Source organism: Zalophus californianus, chromosome 2, assembly GCF_009762305.2.
Source record: "Zalophus californianus isolate mZalCal1 chromosome 2, mZalCal1.pri.v2, whole genome shotgun sequence".
Lineage (NCBI taxonomy): Eukaryota > Metazoa > Chordata > Mammalia > Carnivora > Otariidae > Zalophus > Zalophus californianus.
The window spans coordinates 4,826,567-4,844,796 of record NC_045596.1 but is presented as its reverse complement, the minus strand read 5'-3'; the positions used below and the strand labels follow the sequence as shown (position 1 = coordinate 4,844,796).

The 18,230-nt window shown below is 48.1% G+C and overlaps 1 protein-coding gene across 4 annotated transcripts in view; it reads left to right on the top strand.

The window, feature by feature from the left end:
- Positions 1-18,230, top strand: part of LOC113924624 (high mobility group protein 20A-like) — a 43,198-nt gene that overhangs the window by 3,227 nt on the left and 21,741 nt on the right. For 3 of the 4 annotated variants that reach the window (XR_003520736.1, XM_027598646.1, XM_027598645.1), the window contains exons 1-2: positions 12,386-12,606; positions 16,286-16,449. Coding sequence is in view for 3 of the 4 variants with exons in the window: in XM_027598646.1 (XP_027454447.1) it covers positions 12,579-12,606; positions 16,286-16,449 (192 nt within the window). In the remaining variant the exon portion in view is untranslated. Of the gene's footprint in view, positions 1-12,385; positions 12,607-16,285; positions 16,450-18,230 lie in introns of those variants that run through there. The other variant, XM_027598647.1, reaches the window with a different exon arrangement.

The following is an 18,230-nucleotide window of genomic DNA, read 5'->3' as shown; positions in this document are numbered from 1 at the left end:
AGGGCCTGGCCTTCCCTGAGGAGGTCAGTCCTGAGTATTAGCTAGCTGAACAAAGAGGAAGAGAGGATATTCCAGAGAGAGCAAGCAGTGGTAGCATGAGGGCCCTGAGTTTGGACTTAACCTTCCAGCGGGAAGGGGGCCATCAAGGGTTCTTGAGGAAGGGCATGAGTGACAGGATTAAAGGAGGCGTGGTCACGTGCAGAAGCGTGGGCAGGTCCCACCCGCCCCATCAGTGATTCCACAGACATAGATGGGCAACCACTGCACATCGGTACTTTGCCCAGGCAGCAGGCACATGGCCTGGAAAGAGCTTGTCTCTCCCCAGTGGCTCATGGGTCAGTGGGAGATACCACAGTGGATCATTACAATGGGATAGTCCAGGCGATAGGAGTGTAGGGGAAGGAATTCCTAGAGCCACTTCAGGGAGTCAGGAAAGGCTTCCTGGAGGAGGAGACCCTTACACTGAGGTTAGACAAGGGGGAGAGGAAGCAGGCCTTCCAGGTGGAGGGAACAGCAGGTGCGGCGGGACCGTGGAGGCATCAAAGACTGAGACATGGATTTCAGGCCTGCTGCCCCATAAGGCTGCGCACAAGATTAAGAGGCTGGTAAGGACCCTGAAAGCCCCACTGGGACTTCGGGTCATTAAGGAATTTGGAACAGACCACCGGAGCTGGTTGGCAGACTCTAGGATTTGCGTGGAGGCTGAGTAGGAAGGTAGAGGTGAGAGACTATTATTGAATTGGTTGAGATGAGGGAGGTTGAAGGTCAGAACGAGGACAGTTTGAGCTGTGGTCCCAGGAGGACAGGTCAGGTAGCACCCCCACTCCCGACCAGGTGATGGAAACTGATCTAACTTGTAAGACTAGCCTTCCGGGTGGTGGGCTGTGCTGGGGGAGGGGTAGTAATAACGAGCTGGTCAAGCTCGGTCTGACAGGTACTGATGCAGGCATTCTGTGAGCATCAACCTATTTAATCTACACAACCGCCCTAGGTACAGAGAGGTTAGGTAACTTGCCCAAGAGTGCACCGCACTCTCCATCCCCAGAGCCAGGCAGGGCACTGTCAGCCTAGCTCTGGGGATAAAGAAACCATCACATGGTTAATAACGACTCACATTTACTGATCACAGACTGTGTGCCAGGCACTGTCTGAGCTCCATATGAATTGATTCATTTTAATCCCTCCTTAGCCTTAGACACTGAGAAATGTACAGGTTCAACAATTTACCTCAGGTTCTCAGCTGGTGAGTGGCTGAGTGGGGACTGACTCCAGCCTGCCGGGCTCCCACAGTGACAGACACCACCGAGGTACTCCACATCTCCTAAGTAGCAGAAAAGCCCCCTGCTGCTGAGGAGACGCTTGAGAAGGCTCCGGGTGTCCCCCTGAGGCCGAGGGGCACAGATGAACCAGTGCTGGGGGAGGGGTGGGGAGGCCCAGGCTCTGCTGCGGGCTTGGCCACAAATTAGCTGTGTCCCTGGGACAAGTCCCCTCAGTGCTCTGAGCCTTGGGCTCCTCCCTGTCCAATAGGAACCGTGCCACCGGCCACCCTGGGTTGTGAGTCCTGGTTCCACCGTTTGCTCCCACCATCACCATCTGAGTGCTGGGAAGAATAGAACATACTTCACAGGCAGGCTAGGCTGTTAAAGCAGACCACAGTTGTGACCCACCTAAAGCAGCTGGGCCATTAATGTGCACAGTGGGTGAACACTGCTGGTATTCATAGCAGAAAAGCCTACTGCCCTCCATCCCTGCAAGCGCTGTATTCTCATGTTCTGGATGAGATAATGGAGACTCAGACAAAAGGATCTGGAAACTCCAGCCAGGTCTCTGGCCCCAAGCCCACACTGTCATCAGTCCACTTTCAGATCCTAAAGGATGATGGTGGGAATTACGATGCATTAAACACCTGCCTGATTCCATTTATAGAACTTTATCAAAATGGCAGAATTCTAGAAAGAGAGGACTGATGCATGCTACCAGGAGTTGGGGAAGGGGAGGGAGGCGGCTGTGGCTGTAAAGGGTAGCAGGAGGGGTCCTCGTGCGGAGCGGGTCTGTGTCCTGCCTGGGGTGGTGCACACAGCAGTCTGCTCGCGTGATAAGATTGCGTGGAACTAAGTGCACACACACACACAAAAGTTCAGGTAAAGCCACGGAAATCCGAATAAGGTGGGTGGATCGTATCGATGTTAGTTGCCTGGTTTGTGACATTAATACTATAGGTTTGCAAGGTGTTACCTTTGGGGGAAACCAGGTGAAGGGTATACTGGTCCTGGATTATTGCTTACAACTGCATGTGAGTGTCCGATAATCTCAATACAAAGGGTTTCTAAAGACAGTGATGACCGTAAAGGTAGCTAGCTGCCCCAGGCTCCCGTGTGGGACAGGGCTGTCACTGGGGCAGGGGGATGGGCACCGAGGGCCTGTAGATTTTCCCCCAGAAACAAGGGGGAGCAGCCATGAGGGGTGGGAGGCAGGCAGAGGGCCCAAGTTCTCCATCACTGTCCCTGCAGGAGAGTCCGGCCTCCTGGGACGCAGGGTCCCCACACCAGGACTCGCTCTTTCTTCTCCCCTCCCCCTCGCAATGAAAGCAGCTTTCTATGGGCTATTTCTGGTTCTATGAATAATACATGCTTATTGTACAGAATTCAGACGGTATAGGCAGATATAAAGAAGGTGACCTTGAATCTCGCCGCACCAGGGTGACCCCCACGAGCATCAGGGTGACCAGGGCTCCGTGGTCATTTACATGAATGGGCATAATCGAAACACAATATTTTATTATGGATGCTTCCCCCTTCCCATTCCCATTTCACATCCCCCATCAGGTAGCCCATGATAACAGACTCACTTGTTTTGGTTCACATTTTTCTCTCTAGACATATGGAAGTCTATACTATATACACACACCCATACAGGGCTTTGGGGGTCATTGTTTTACAAAATGAATCCATCATGTAATCCCATTTATTTGCTTCTTACTCTTCACGCTCGCCAACACCTGCTGAAATCCCCGCCAGCATCCAGAGGGAACTAGCTTTGTTCTTTGAAAGGCTGATGACACCCCACGATGTGGACATCCCCTTAGCCCCCGCCAGCTAAGAACCATGGGCGGCAAATATCCTGGCCAGTATCAGTATTTTTATTTCCACAGATGAATTCCCAGGAGGGGCATTGCTGGTTTGAAGGCATAAACTTTTATTTTAATCGATGCTGACAGATTACCTTCCCAGGACTCTGTGACATGTCACCCTTCTGCCCCAGTGCACGAATTCCTCATCATCAGCCGATGCCTCGGCACTGAGGATGTTGCCGCCCTTTTGGGTGCGAAGTGATATGCCCTTGTGATTTTAGTATGCATCTCCCTGCCTCCTGGGGAACTGAGGAGAATGTGAATAGATATGTGCCTTTAGACATGCTCTTTTGAAAATTGTCTTCATACTCTTTGTCCATTTGTAGTTGGGGCTTTTTCTTTCGTCCGTTTGTTGGGCGGGAGGGGTTGTGTCCAGTTTTTTTTTTTTTTAATTTATTGAAGTATAGTTGACATACCATGTCCTATTAGTGTCCAGTGTATAACCTAGCGATTTGGCAGTTCTATACATTAGTCGGTGCCTGCCACAGCGAGCGTAATCTCCATTCAACGGTATCACAGGATTACTGACTATGTTCCCTGTGCTGTATTTTCCATCCTTGCAACTCATTTATTTTATAACTGGAAGCTTGTACCTCTCACTGCTCTTCCCCTGTTTCTCCCATCGGCTCACTCCCTCCCCTCTGGAAACTGTATGTATAAAATCATATTTCTCTTTAGGATTGTTCTCTGTATTTATGAGTCTGCTTTCTTTTGTCCATTTTTAAGTGTTCTCAATGGACACACCTGTCTGCTCGTTCTTAGGGTTCAAGCACTTTTTCCAGATCTTGCTTTCCCCTCTTGATTTTGCTCCTGGCATCTTTTGCTACACAACAACCTTGTTGTGTAGTCAAATGTGTAGACAGAGCTGTCACTTTCTTTTTCTTTTTAATATAGCTTCTGAGTCTCATTCTTGGTTAGATGGTCTCCATGGCACCTAGACAGTACATGTAGCCTAGATTTTCCTGTAAGTACAAGAAAACTCAGACAGCTGCTATGCATGTTTATTCCCTGTGATCTGGCTAGCAAATGTGACCTTATAAAATACATTTAAATAGAGAAATTTCCAATTATTAAAAAATATTTTTAGTAGAAAATATTTCAAGAATGCCAAGTAATATATATAACATATGTATTTTCCAAAGCCCAGGAAGGGGGTTTCCAAAAATGTCAGTTGCATTTTTATACTGCCTAAAAAAAAAAAAAAGAAAAAGGCACACACACACACACAAAAAAAAAAAAAAACCCAGTGAAATTATACCTACACAATAACCCCATTAGGGACCTCAGAGAGCTCCAGGTGATCATAGTCCCCTCACATAGTAAGAAATGTTAGGGGCCGTTTAGAGGACAGGGGCTGGACGGAGGACAGGATGCCCTCGAGTAATTTTTACAAAGAACTTGCCATCAGATTCATTACTTCAAGATTTTTCTGTGCGTGTTTATCTTTTTCCTAATTTCCTATGCACGGTATCATACCTATATATATTCTCCCACATTTGCCTTTTTACTTCACACTGAGTTTTTAAAAATTCATCCATTTTGATACGTGTGGCTGAACTGGGAATAGACTTTCTGGCAATTTTTTTTTTTTTTTAATTTAAACAGCACAACCATGGACATTTGCATCCGTATCTTCCGATGCACACAGACAAGAGGTTTCTCCATCAGGGTTTCTCAACAGCGGAAGTAGGATAATCCTTTGTAGAGGTGGTTGTTCCTGACCTCCACCTGCTAGATGCCCTTAGTACCCTCCTCCTAGACGTGACAATGAAATGTCTCCAGACAGTGCCAAATGTCCCCCGAGAAGGCAAAATCACCCTTGGTTGAGAACCAGGGTTCTAGAGTTGACACCATAGGATGGGAAGTGCTAGAGCATGGGGCGGGGACATCTCCATCTTTACAAGACACTACCAAATAGTTGTCCAAAATGTTTGTGCCAATTTAGCATCCAACCAACCGCCTCTAAGAAATCCAGATCCTCTGCATCTTTGCCAACCTACAGTCTTAGCTGGATGTTAGGTTATTTCCGGCCCTGGGAGAGTGAACTGGTTGGTGTCTCGGAGCAATTCAATTGTGAATTTCTCTAACAGAGGCTCTTTGTCTGTTTTTGGCTTTTCATACTTTCTCTCCATGAACATGCCTTTTCATGTATCCTGCCCATTTTGGTGGCGGGGGGTTGTCTTTTTCTTATTGTTTTTCAGGGATTCTTTATATTTTCCAGCTATTAATGTCTTGTTGGGCATATGTTTTTGCACATACCTCCTTTTGGGTAAGGACTTGCCATTTTCTATTATGTTTCCCTTGGGTGAGTAGAAATATTAATTTTAACATAATCCACATTTTTAATATTTTCCTTTATGATTTGTACTTTTTTGTGTTTTAAGAAATTCCTCCCTATCTAGAGTCCTTAAGAAGTTTCTCTCACATTCCCTTCCAAGTGTTTTCAAGTTTTACTTTTTGGTTTTGAGACTAATGCCCCTGGAGTTGAGCTTTATGTATGTGAGAGCAAGAGGTCCTGTTTCATTTTTTCCCCTCCTGGGAATAGCCAGTTGTCCAAGCATTGCTTATTAGAAACCCCATCCTTTCTCACAGGGAGCAACAGTATGGACTGTGACATACATCAGGTGTCCAGGCATTCATGGTCTGCTTATTCTGTTCCTTGGTCTATTTGTCTGTCTCGGTGTCAGGGTCACGTTGTCATAACCATGTCAGCATTATAGTGAGTCTCGATATTTGCCCAAGCAAGCCCTCCCTCAGCCCTTTGCTCTTCCATATACACTTTGAAATTAGAAAGGCGCATTTTGCAAAGAACCTTATTGGGATTTTGATCAGAACTGCATTAAATCTATCAAACAATTTGGAGGGATATGACGCCTTCTATCCAGTCCTCCCACTGATGAATCCCTCTATTCACATAGGTCTTGTTAAACATCTTTCGATAGAGAGTTGTGTAAAGGTCTTGCCTATCTGTCCGCAGATGTATTTCTCATTTTATTTTGCTGCCATAAGTGGTATCTTTATTAAAACTATAACTGTTCTTTATATGATAGGTGGAATATTCTGTTTACATTCATTAAATAAAGCTAATTAGGGGGCGCCTGGGTGGCTCAGTCTGTGAGGCATCTGCCTTTGGCTCAGGGCATGATCCCGGGGTCCTGGGATCAAGCCCTGAGTCGGGCTCCCTGTTCAGCTGGGAGCCTGCTTCTCCCTCTCTCTCCGACCCTCCCCCTGCTTGCACATGCACTCTCTCTCTCAAATAAATAAAATCTTTTTTAAAAATTTAAATAAATAAAGCCAATTAGTTGTGTTGTTCAAGTCTTCTCTATCCTTACCAGCTTTTTTTTTTTTTTTTGCAATTTGGCCTATAATTTATTAAGAGGTATATCAACACTTCACGCTCATTAAGACGGCTGCTGTCCAAAAAAAATAACAAGTGTCGGCGAGAGTGTGGAGAAATTAGAACACTTGTGCACTGTTGGCACAAATATAATAAAATGGTGCGGCCACTGTGGAAAATGATGTGGGGATTCCTCAAAAAATGAAACCGAGAATCACCGCAGGATGCGGTGATAACACTTTTGAGTCCACACCCGAAAGAAGTGAGATCAGGGGCTTGAACAGAAAGTCGTGCGCTCATATCCACAGCAGCATTAGCTACGGCAGCCAAGTGGTGCAAGCAGCCCAGGTGTCCATCAGTAGAGGAATGGATGAATTATACATGATACACACACACACACACACACACACACACACACAGAGGAACACTATTCACTCTTAGTGAGGAAGGAAATCCAGACACATGTCACCACATGCTGAGTGAGATAAGCCACTCCTGAGAGGACACGGTATGGTTCCACGTCTGTGAGGGAGGTCCTAGAGCAGTCAGACTCACAGAGACAGAAGGTAGGGTGGTGGGTGGGTGCCAGGGGCTGGGGAGAGTGGAAAATGGGAAGTTAACGTTTCATGCGGACCGTTTCCATTTGGGAAGAAAGCTCTGGAAACACATACTGGTGATGGTTGCACAACAGTGTGCACGTGCTTCATGCCACCAAACTGTACATTTTACGTGGTTAAGATGGTAAACTTTAGGGGTACCTGGGTGGCTCAGTCGGTTAAGCGGCTGCCTTCAGCTCAGGTCATGATCCCAGAGTCCCAGGATCGAGCCCCACGTCCGGATCCCCACTCAGCGGGGAGTCTGCTCTTCCCTCTGCCCTTCACCTGCTCCTGCATGCTCTCTCTCTGTCTCAAATAAATAAATAAAATCCTTTAAAAAAAGATGGCAAACTTTATGTTATGCATATTTTATCACAACAAACAGAACCTTGGCAAGAGGCATGTCGAGATGCCCCCCTGAGATGCCGATTCCTCAGCTCCTCCTTCTGGTGCTCTGTCTTCGCCTCATAGGAAACACATGCGTTCTAGAATTGTGGTCTCTTGCTGGTGGATTTATTATCTGGTAGCAATCTTCTTTATGCTAATGATTTTTAAAAGATTTATTTATTCATGTTAGAGAGAGAGGGAGAGAGAGTCTGAAGCAGACTCCGCAATGAGCGTGGAGCCAAACACAGGGCTCGATCTCATAACCAGAGATCACGACCTGAGCCTGAGCCGAAACCGAGCCAGAGACTCAGCTGACTGTGCCACCCGGGCGCCCCCCACCTCCATGAGGACTTGATCTGAAGGTTATTTTATCCAATATTAAAGCTCCTGCGGCTTTCTGTTACTTAGTACACTCTCATCCATCCCTTGACTTTCAACCCTTCCCCCAGTCTTCCTCACACTTCAGGTGCATCCCAAGCAAAGAGCGTATGGTGGGTTTTGTACTGTTGCCCACATGACACTCTCTGACCCAGCCCACTGGCTTGTTTGTCTGTGCAGCCTGTGACTACCAACCGGTATCTTTGGAGCTATTTCTACCCATCTGATTTTGTATTTTTTACTTGTCTTGCTTTTCTTTACTTCTCCTTTTTCTCCATTTTTTGTTCTTCTTTTGGATTGTTTGAGCTTTTGCTCTTATTCCATTTTCCTCTGTTTGAAAGTTATATAGTTTATTTCCATGTTTTCAGGGCTTAACCTAGAAATTTTACAGTATTTATTTTACAAAGTTTTAATTAATATCTCAGCCATCAGAGGTGCCTGGGTGGCTCAGTCGGTTAAGCTTCCGACTCTTGGTTTTGGCTCAGGTCGTGATCTCAGGGTCGTAGGAACAAGCTCATGTAGAGTTCCTCATTGGGCTTAGCATGGAGTCTGCTAGAGATTCTCTCTTTCTCTCCCTCTGCCCCTCCACGTGCACACACTCTCTCTTTCTCTCTCTCTAAAAATAAATAAATAAATGAAATCTTTTTTAAAAAAAATCTCAGCCATTGCCTCAAACAATAAATGGTTTGACCTCCATCACTGCTCTCCCAGGTTACAAGGTATCTGTTCAGTATTGCAGTTCTAGCCTCCGGTTTTTTTTTTTTAACCCTGTAAAGTAAACATCACCCATTTTATAGACACAATATGTATTTTCATTCAGTTTTAAATATTCTGTCTCCAATCAATCCCTTGATTTCTTCTTTGATGTATTAATTAGAAATGTGTTACTTAATTTCCCAATAATTGGGAGATTTTCTGACATCTCATTGTTACTAAATTATAATTTAACATTTCTGCCATCAAAGAACATGGTTCTGTATGGTTTGGGTTGTTTTCAATTTGGGATGTGTTTTATTGCCTGGCACATGGTCTATCTTGGTGAATTTTCCTTTCACACGTGAAAAGATGCAATTTCTGCTATTATTGGGGAGAGGATCCCATAATGTCAACCAGGTCAGGGTCATTGATGGGGCTTTCCAGATCTCCTCATATACCTATTGACTTTTATCTTCTTTTTCTAACAATCACTGAGAGAGTCAATGATGTCAAAAAATCTGCAACCATAATTACAAACTTGTCTGTTTCTCCTTTCGGTTCTGCCAGTTTTGTTTCGTGTATCCTGAAGCTTTATTAATACAGATGTACGTATTTAAGATTGTCATGGCTTCTTCATGAATTGGCCCTTTGCCACTGTGACACATCTCTGGCACTATTCCTTGGCGCAAGGTCTGTTTTGTCTGATATTCACATAGCCCTGTGAAACCCGTTATCCTTGGGTCTTCCATGGTCTGTTTTCCCACCCTTCTCCTGTCAGCCTCTTTTCCCTCATATTTAAAGAGAGTTCCTTGCAGCCAGCACCTCATCGGGTCCTTCTATGTACCCAGTCTGATAGTCTCTGCCTCTTCCACGGTGTGGGGAGTCCATTCACCCTGAGTGTAATTGTTCACAGGGTCCGGCTGAAGTCTGCCACTTTAGTACTTGCTTTTCATTTCCCTTACCAGTTCTTTATTCGTGTTTCTTTTTTCCCTTTCTTATTTCGAATTAAGTCTTTTTAGCATCCCATTTTATATCTTCTATTAACAGCTATCCCACTATTCTTTTACTGGTTGTCCTAGAATTTATAATGTGCATCTTTTCTTATTAAGGATTTTATTTGTCAGAGAGGGAGAGAGAGCACAAGCAGGGGGAGCGGCAGGCAGAGGGACAAGCAGACTCCCTGCTGAGCAAGGAGCCCGGTGTGGGACTTGATCCCAGGACGCTGGGATCATGACCTGAGCCAAAGGCGGACGCTTAAATGACTGAGCCACCCAGGCGTCCTTATAATGTGCATCTTTATCATGGTCTCACTCCAATAACATAGACTCCCTCACACAGCCTTTACTTTGTGCTATTTCTTACAAATTCTAAAGTGCAGTATAATTACTTTTGCTTAAAACTGTCAATTATGTTTTTGTAACAACTTAATTGAGGTAAAATCAGTCTAGAATAAACTTCATATACATAGAATGCAGAGAAGCTTTGACACATGTATACACCTGTGGAACCATGAGTACCGTCAAGATAGTGAATGCATCCGTCCCACTGAAAGTTTCCCAGAGCCTCTTGGTGACCCCTTCCCCCTCCCCCACACCCAGCCCTGGTCCCTGGCATCCTTCTGGACTTGGGCGCACTGGGGGCTCTGAACCGAAGCATAGTTATTTTGAGCTTCATCCAGGTTGTTGCATGTGCCAGGAGTATGGCTTTATTGCTCAGGAGCCCCCCATTACATGGGAGGACTGCAGGTCGTTTCTCCCGTCACTTGTTAATGCCATTTGGAATGTTTCCAGTTCGAGGCTATTACAAATAAAGCTGTTGTAAACACTTGTGTAGAAGCCTTTGTGTGGACATATGCCCTCATCTCTTTGGGACACATACCTAGGAATGTAATGGCCAGATCGTGTGGAAATGTATGTTGAAATTTTAAGAACGGACAACTGCTTTCTAAAGTGGTACCACCATTCTGCATCCCCAGCAGCAATGTGTCGAGCCCACATCCTCGCCACAACCTGCTATGCTCTGTCTTTTAAGTTTACACATTCTCATAGGTATGAAGTCACCTTCACTGGTCTTTTCATTTTTATTATGGGTTCATCTACTGTACAAAATGATAGGCCTGGATTGAAGATACTGTTCTCCAGAGAGCATTTACATTTGCTTCTTTTTTAAATTTTTTATTTAAATTCAAATTAACATATACTGTATGACTAGTTTCAGAGGTAGAATTTAGTGATTCATCAGTTTGCATTGGCTTCTTCTAGGCTCCAGGGGGCGCTACTAACCTGTAGCTATTCTAATTTAGCTTGATGGGTGAGATTTTCCCTGCCGGACAGTACAGACTGGATCCTCAGACATACATGGGAGCAGTCTTCTGGCTACACGTACACGGGAGAGACTGTTTATTTATATCATCTTCGGTTTTTCCACCAGAGGCAGCCGATATGGGCAGATTTGTTCATTGGTCCATGGCACCCGCCCGAGTTCCTCAAACCTGAAGCTCCTGTCTGTCCCAGGTGGTTGTACCCAGTGGAAGCCAGACTTCTGGGTTCATACTCTGGTTTGGGCTGATTATTCCTCCTTTTGTGGGGAAGCGTGTGGTCCTTGGGTATTTCCCCTGATTTTCTTGTGAGTTCAGCAAGGCATTTTAAGTATGAATAATCCCCCATCTCAGTATTTTCATCTGACAAGGTATTGCTGTTGAGAGCTTCTTATCTGAGCATGCTATTGGGATGCCAAAGTTTTCTTGTGTGGTTTTTATTGTTTGCCTTATTAATTTAGGTCTTTAATCCATCTAGAGTTTCCTTTTCTATTTATTAGATTGGAATCTATTCCCTTTTTAGATGGCTAGCCAGTTATCAGCAGTATCGATTAATAGCAAACCTATATACATGCACCCTTACAGCATTTCATAGAATCCTCAAACATCCCTGTGATGCTATTAATACTACCTCTATTCTATAGAGGAAGAAACTGAGGAACAGAGAGCTTTCCTGACTTATTTGTGGAAGCCCTTGGTTGGTTAAAAAGAAAACATGGAAATGGAGTTGGGAACTTTGCGGAGTAGGAAAAAACCAAAATCTATTGTTACATAACTATTGCTCATTACCCTTGACATTTGCAGAAGACCTCAGAAATAATAACTGACATATTTACTGAGTGCCTCCGTTGTGCTTTAGGAGCTCTAACTCTTTGATCCCACAACTGTGCCTAATAATAAGCAGTATTACTGTCCCCATTTAACCAATGAAGAGATTGAGGCCCAGAGAGATGAAGTAAGCAGTCCAAAGGTCACCCAGCAGAGGTAGGTTGATGAACCCAGACCGTCTGGCTCTAGGGGCTGTGCCGTCCCATAGGCAACCTTAAAATTACCCAGAGAGTGCATGAAGCCCCTGACGGCCTTCCTGTCACCTGCCACAGACCAGAAGATCTTGGAAGTGTTGCCACTGGAAGGAGAGTTGGAGCTTGTGGGTATTTTTATATGTTTAGAAATTTTATTTTGAAAAAAAAACATGTTTAATGTAAGGGAGGCACCAATGGGTTAACAGGTGGTTGGCTTTGAAGCGCTAGCTTCCAGGAGAGGGACTGCTCTGAATTTTCTAATTTCGCCATAGTGATAATGCGTTGTGTATTCTGGTGTGATTTGGAAATATTAAAATACATCATTCAAAGATGAGCCGTCGCTGATTGGCTCTTCCCCGTCAACTGGGCGCACTTATATAACTGCGGTGCGGGCGCAGTGACAGGCTCAGCCAGAAGCGGGGGCGCTGGGAGAGGCTCGCCCGGCCCTCCGCCCCGCCCCCGCCCCGCCCCTCCTGGCCCCGCCCAGTCCCCGGCTGCCCGGAAAGCCCGGAGCTCCGGGCACCCTGCGCGGCTGGGACTCTGGCCCCGCGCACCAGCCCAGGCCCCTGGCAGCGCGACGCGGTTCCCAGCGGACAGAGCCCGCGCCCCGGGGACCCGCAGCGGCGGGGCGGAGCGGAGGGGCGCCGGGCGGGCGCACCGGGGGCTCTGAACCGGAGCCTCGGGCGCGGGGCGGCGGCCCGGGCGGGCGGGCGACATGCAGCGGGACAGCGGCCAGGCTGCGGGTCAGTGGCTGAACTTGCGCCCCTCCCCGTCGCGCGCGCCCCGCTGCCCGGGAGTGCGGAGGTCGTCCCCGGGACGGGGTGGGCGCGCTCCGGTGCAGCCAGCCCCGCGGCTCGGGCGCCCACGCCTGGCGGGCCCAGGCCCTGTAACGTGACCCGGCCTGCGCCCCTCCCGGTCCTCTCCCCGCGCGTCCCGGGGCACAGGTGACCGCCCGGACTTCCCGCCGCCCGGCTGCGGTGCTGTCCGCGGCGGCCAGTGCCGAAGCGGGTGAGGCCCGGGCTCCGGAGCTGGCCTGCTTTCCAGGCCGCCACACAGGGTCCCGGGCGCTGCTTGGGGCACACGGGCGCGCGCAATCAGCGGATGACCCTGGTGTTGAGAGCAGTTGCGTCGTGGGGCCCTTGGCCGGGCTCCAGCTCTGGCTCAGCAAACCTGTGCTCACCTGTCCCATGTAATGCCCCCAGCGACCTGGGGGCAGGCATTGTCACATCTCCACAGTGACAAACGCAAGGCGTTCAGTAACCTGATCTCGGCCCCGTGGGTCTTGAGGGCATAACACGATTGGAACCCAGTTCTGTGGGTGCCAGAGCTTCTTGCCAAGCGCGCAGATGTTGAAATTGATGCTGGAAAGGTTCGGGTTTTGTCAAGAGCCTTCCCCTTTGCAGAAAATCCCGTTTCCTAACCTCATAGGACAATTAAGTGAAAATGGCTTAATTTGCTCCCGGCTAATGTGTTTCTGGCCCTGGAGGGCAAGTGGCATTCGAGCCTAAAGTGGAACGCCCAGAAGGTATTCTCATGTTCCAAAGACAACTTTGACTTAGAATAAGAGCTATTGGCTCTTGGCTATTGCCTGCTTCCTGGGTGCCAGGCCCTGTAACAACAGCCTCAATCTTCACTGGCCCCTTCCCATCTTACAGGTGGGAAAACTGAGGCACCGAGCAATGACATGGCTGGTAGGTGGCAGAGCTGGACATTCTAGCTTACTTATAGGTGTGACCACTGCACACTGCAGCCAGTGGGAGCCAGGGCTCCAGGGTAGGTACAGCCTATCTCTGGATTGGAGATCATTAGACCATCATAGAGCATTCCTGAGCTTCCATTTACTCATAATCAAAGAGAGAACAATCACCGTGGCTTTTGTCCTCCAGGGAACTAAGACCAGTGTTAACCAAGAGCTCTGTGTAGTCTGTGTTGTGGTCCACTGCTGTTTCTGCAGCCTCTGCCTGGGGCCTGGCACTCTGTCCAACCCTGGTAATATGTCTATCCCGGGAATGAATAAATCATCCTACGGCTGACTCCCAAATGGGCTCCTCTCTGTTGCCGCTGTGCTGGGCCTTTGGAAAGGGGCCAAGGCAGGGGACATTTGGGGCTGGGCCCAGCAGGGTGAGGGTGTCTGAAGTCAGGTGGTACTGAATGGGATAGGATTTCTGTTTGTTGGCAAGGTGGCTAGGGAGGTGGAAAGGATAGGCAGTCCAAAATGGAAGGTCCCATCTGCCCTTACCCTGCTGTGGACAGTCAGGAAGGTCAACTGACCTCCCTGAACTTCCTTCTCCACCGTGGATGTCCCCATGATGATGAGCCATGCTGAAGATTAAACAGCATAATACACGTAAAAGGTCTATTGATCCTCCGTGTTGACTCTACCTTTCAGTGTCCTTTATATCAGTTGGGTGAATGTGGGGCTGGAGGAGCATGAAGGCCCAGGCCCCTGGAGCCTCAAATGCCAGGCCAGGGGCCCTGGACTTCATGCCGAAGTCAAGGGGGCCCTAGAGGGATGTGAGCAGAGAGGGGGGTGGTGGGACTGTCATCTCTGGGCCCAGAGGCAGGGATCCCCGGGAGGAAGGTGAGTCTTACACTGTCGGCAGGTGTGAGATGGGTCCAGCCCCATGGAAGGGAATATGCCAGCCAGGGTCTATCTGGTCTTTCTGGACCACACATGCCCTTTGACCCCGCAACCCAGTTCCTAGAGAGCCCCCACCACATGCAGGTGATGCCATGTGTGCAAAGACCAGGGATAACCTGCATCTGTTACCAGGGGCTGCTAAATGCACAGTGGCCCGTCCACACTGAGAATACGATGCAGCCTTCCCAAAAAATGTGGTGGCTCTAAATGGCCAGCAGAAGGAGCTCCAAAGCATAGTCAACAAAAAAAGCAAATTAAGTTCAGTGCAACTAGTTGGCCACTGTGCAGGGGGATGAAGTGTGTGTAAATGCACAGACTAGCTCCGGAAGGGCATGTGACATGCCCCCTAAGAGTGCGCCCTAACAGGGAGGGAGTTGGGTGCTGCAGGATGAGGAAGGGGCGAGCTAGCTCTAGCTTTTACCATTACCCCATTGATACCCCTTTGAATTCTAAGCCATACCCATGAGTTATGACTCAAAAATACTGTCTAAATCAAAACAAAACAAATAGAACAGTGAATGATTACAAGACCTTGGCCATGTGGCTACAGAAATGGGGACAGGCCAGGAAAGTTCTGGAACTCTGGGTTTGGTCATCACTATTTGCCACATTTCCTCTTCCTTGGAAGCTGAGAGGAAGTCAGTGATTCCTTCCTGCCTTTCTTCACTCTCGGACGAGTTGGTGCCTGGAACAGTTCGGCAGGGGCCATTTCCTCCATCGTGTTAATTAAGACAGGATACTAAGGGGGTCGCACTTGGGGACATACCTTGAGAGCTATAACCTTCTCCTCAGCATGGGGAGCCACAGCTGGGACACAGGTGCGGGAGGACAGAACACTGGGCTGGCAGCCAGGAGACGTGGGTTCAAGATTCCACTTGGCCTTTCCTCCCTGGGTTTTTCTGGACAGTCACTCTGCTTCCCTGTACCTCGGTTTCCCCACCCACACACTGGCCCACACGTGTGCATAGGGCGTCCGCGCATGCCCCTACTAGACCCGAGCGATGCCCCGTCCCATTCCTACTTCCCTCCCATCTGTAAAATGGGATCAGGGCATAACTTGGCCACAGTCGACATTCCCGAGGGATAGATTTCTGCTAACGCACCGATTTAAAATGCCACCAGAATAAGAGCCTCCTAAGTGCCCTGTGCTGTACTTTACAAGTTTTAGTCTAATCCCCACTCCCCAGAATGTCAGCTCCGGGAGAACTGGATTTCTGTCTATTGTGTGCACTGATAATGTGCATGCCCAGCCTACGGCAGGCATCCGGTCGATACCTGTGGTGTAATAGGGCATGAATTCCACCCCAACATGTGCAGCGGGGCCTGTAGTCCCTGTGGTTGAAGCGTGTGGCTAATGACGTGAAGCTCATCCCCTTGGGAGCTGGGGTCTGAGCCCAGCCGGTCTGGGTCTAGAGCCCACACTTTTAACAATGGTTAAATGGTTAAAAAGATTAAATTGCAACAGATGGTGGATTTTGGATATTTGGTTTTATAAACGGATTTTTTTTTTACATTTAACCATTTTTCAATGCTTAAAATGGTTTAAAAGGCTATGCCAGCTCTCTGGAGCCTGCCTTGTTTCTATGCACCACCTCCTCTGTGTAGCTACTGTTTGTGCCCCAGAAAAGTGACCGCCACCTCCGGTTTCCGGAGTTCGCTGTCACTTGTGAGCATCTGAAAGTGCACGTGTCACATTACAGAGTGACTGTGCCAGACGGACCCAGGGGGTGGCAGTGATTTCAGTACCTCGGACCTCATGGGGCCATTTCTTCCTGTTTCAGCACCTGCAGACCCCCTTCTCCCACCTCCAGATGAGACGGGTGGCCTGCCCCCAGGATGCTCCGTGATCCGCACCCACTGCCGGGACCCCACATCTCTGCCCATGCAGCACATTGTGCTGGCCAACCAGCGTGACCCAAAGGAGCAGGACACAGAGGAGCCAAAGGCAAGTGCAAGACCCAGGCCAGGCATGGAGGGCTCATGTGCTGGGCCAGCATTGTTGCCAGCTGCATGTTTAATGTTTCCTGTGTTCTGAGCTCTGGGCCAGGAACTCCTGTGCCTTGTCTCTGAACCCTCTCAACCCTGCAAGGTTGGTATTTTTACCCCCGCTTTTCAATGAGGATAAATTAAGGCACAGAGAAATCAAGAAACTTGCCCAGGGTCACACGGTAAATGGCAGGGCAGGATTTAAGCTCAGAGAGTCTGGCTCCTGAGCCCAGCCGCTCCAGGAAACTTTGGGTCACTGGTGAACATTCTGGGGTGAGGCAAGCAGTTCTCACGTGGAGATAGCCCAATCCATTCTGAAGTCTAAATAACTGTCACCTACCAAAAGGTCTGTTCCATAATAGGTACACAATGATTGTTTTTTTTCTCTTTCCCTTGTTATTGTAATAGTTCAAGTGAGAGACGACCAGGTCTGCTTAGAAACACAAAAATAAAATAACCCTCTATATGCATTAGGATGAGGCTCAGGTTCACATAACAGAAAACTCCCCCAAGTCATAGTGATTTAGACAATATCGAAAGTTGTTTCTTTCTCGTGTAAATGACATATAAAGGTAAGTGGTTTGGAGCTCTATGGAGGTATCACAACCAACAGGGGCCCAGACTCTGCCCATCTCATTGCTCCACTATCCTCAGCATGCTGCTTCATAGTCCAGGGCGGCTGCTTGAGCACCAGCCCTCATGTTTGCATCCAGCCAGCATGAGAGAGAAAGAGGTGAAAAAGATGCCTTCCTTTTATGAAGATGTTCCAGAAGTTGCATACCATACTTTAGTTTGTCCTTATTGGCCAGAACTTAGTCACACGGCCCCACCTGGCTGCAAGGGAGGCTGAGAAACATATTTACTCCAGGTGGCCATGTGCCCAGCTAAAAATCAGGGTCCAATTCCTAATAAAGAAGGGTAGAATGGATACTGGGGAGATGACTGGCTGTGTCTGCCACAGCCACAGAGAGATGTGTGAGGAGCTTAACTCAGGTTTGGCTCCCCTTAAGCCAAAGCTAAATCCCAATCATGGTGGCACTTTCTTGTGTATATCTCCCTCATGTGACCGTCACAACAAGCCGGCCCCACTTTCTGGGTGGAGGTCTAAGGACTTTCTGGAGGCAACAGGTGCAGAAGGCAGTGGAGCAGGATTAGAACAAGAGGGCTGACCTCAATCACAGTAACAGTCACCCCACGGGCTTCCCGGGCCCTGGCACCTGTCCTAGCCTATATAACCCTTACAAGCCAGTGAGGGAAGACCTGGCATCTCCATGCACTGAGGTTAGGTAATGTGCTTGAAGTTCCACAGCCAGTCTGTGGAGACGTTGGGACTCGCATCTGGACCGTCTTACTCCTGACTCCATGCTCTGACCACCACCCTCCATTGCCACACAGAATCATCAATTCTCCCTGAGGCATCTAGTCTGCAAAGCTGGTTAAGCCTGAGACGAGAGATTAGGCTAGGGGGTGCCACTGGTGTCTAATAGCCCTCCATTAAAAAAAAAAATAAGAAAGCACTTCTTTTGTAGTGTTGGTTTATTCCAGAAATAAATGTACTAGAATTCTGATTTAAGAGGACTGTGATATCTAAAGGCAGGAACCCAGGTTTTAACAGTTTAACCTTTCTCATGGTATCTAGAACCGTGTGATGCAGGTACCATCTTGTAAAATAAATGTCCTCACTGTTCAGATGCAGCAGTGGGGTAGGGAGGGATTGTCTGCATGCCCTTTAACTAAGCC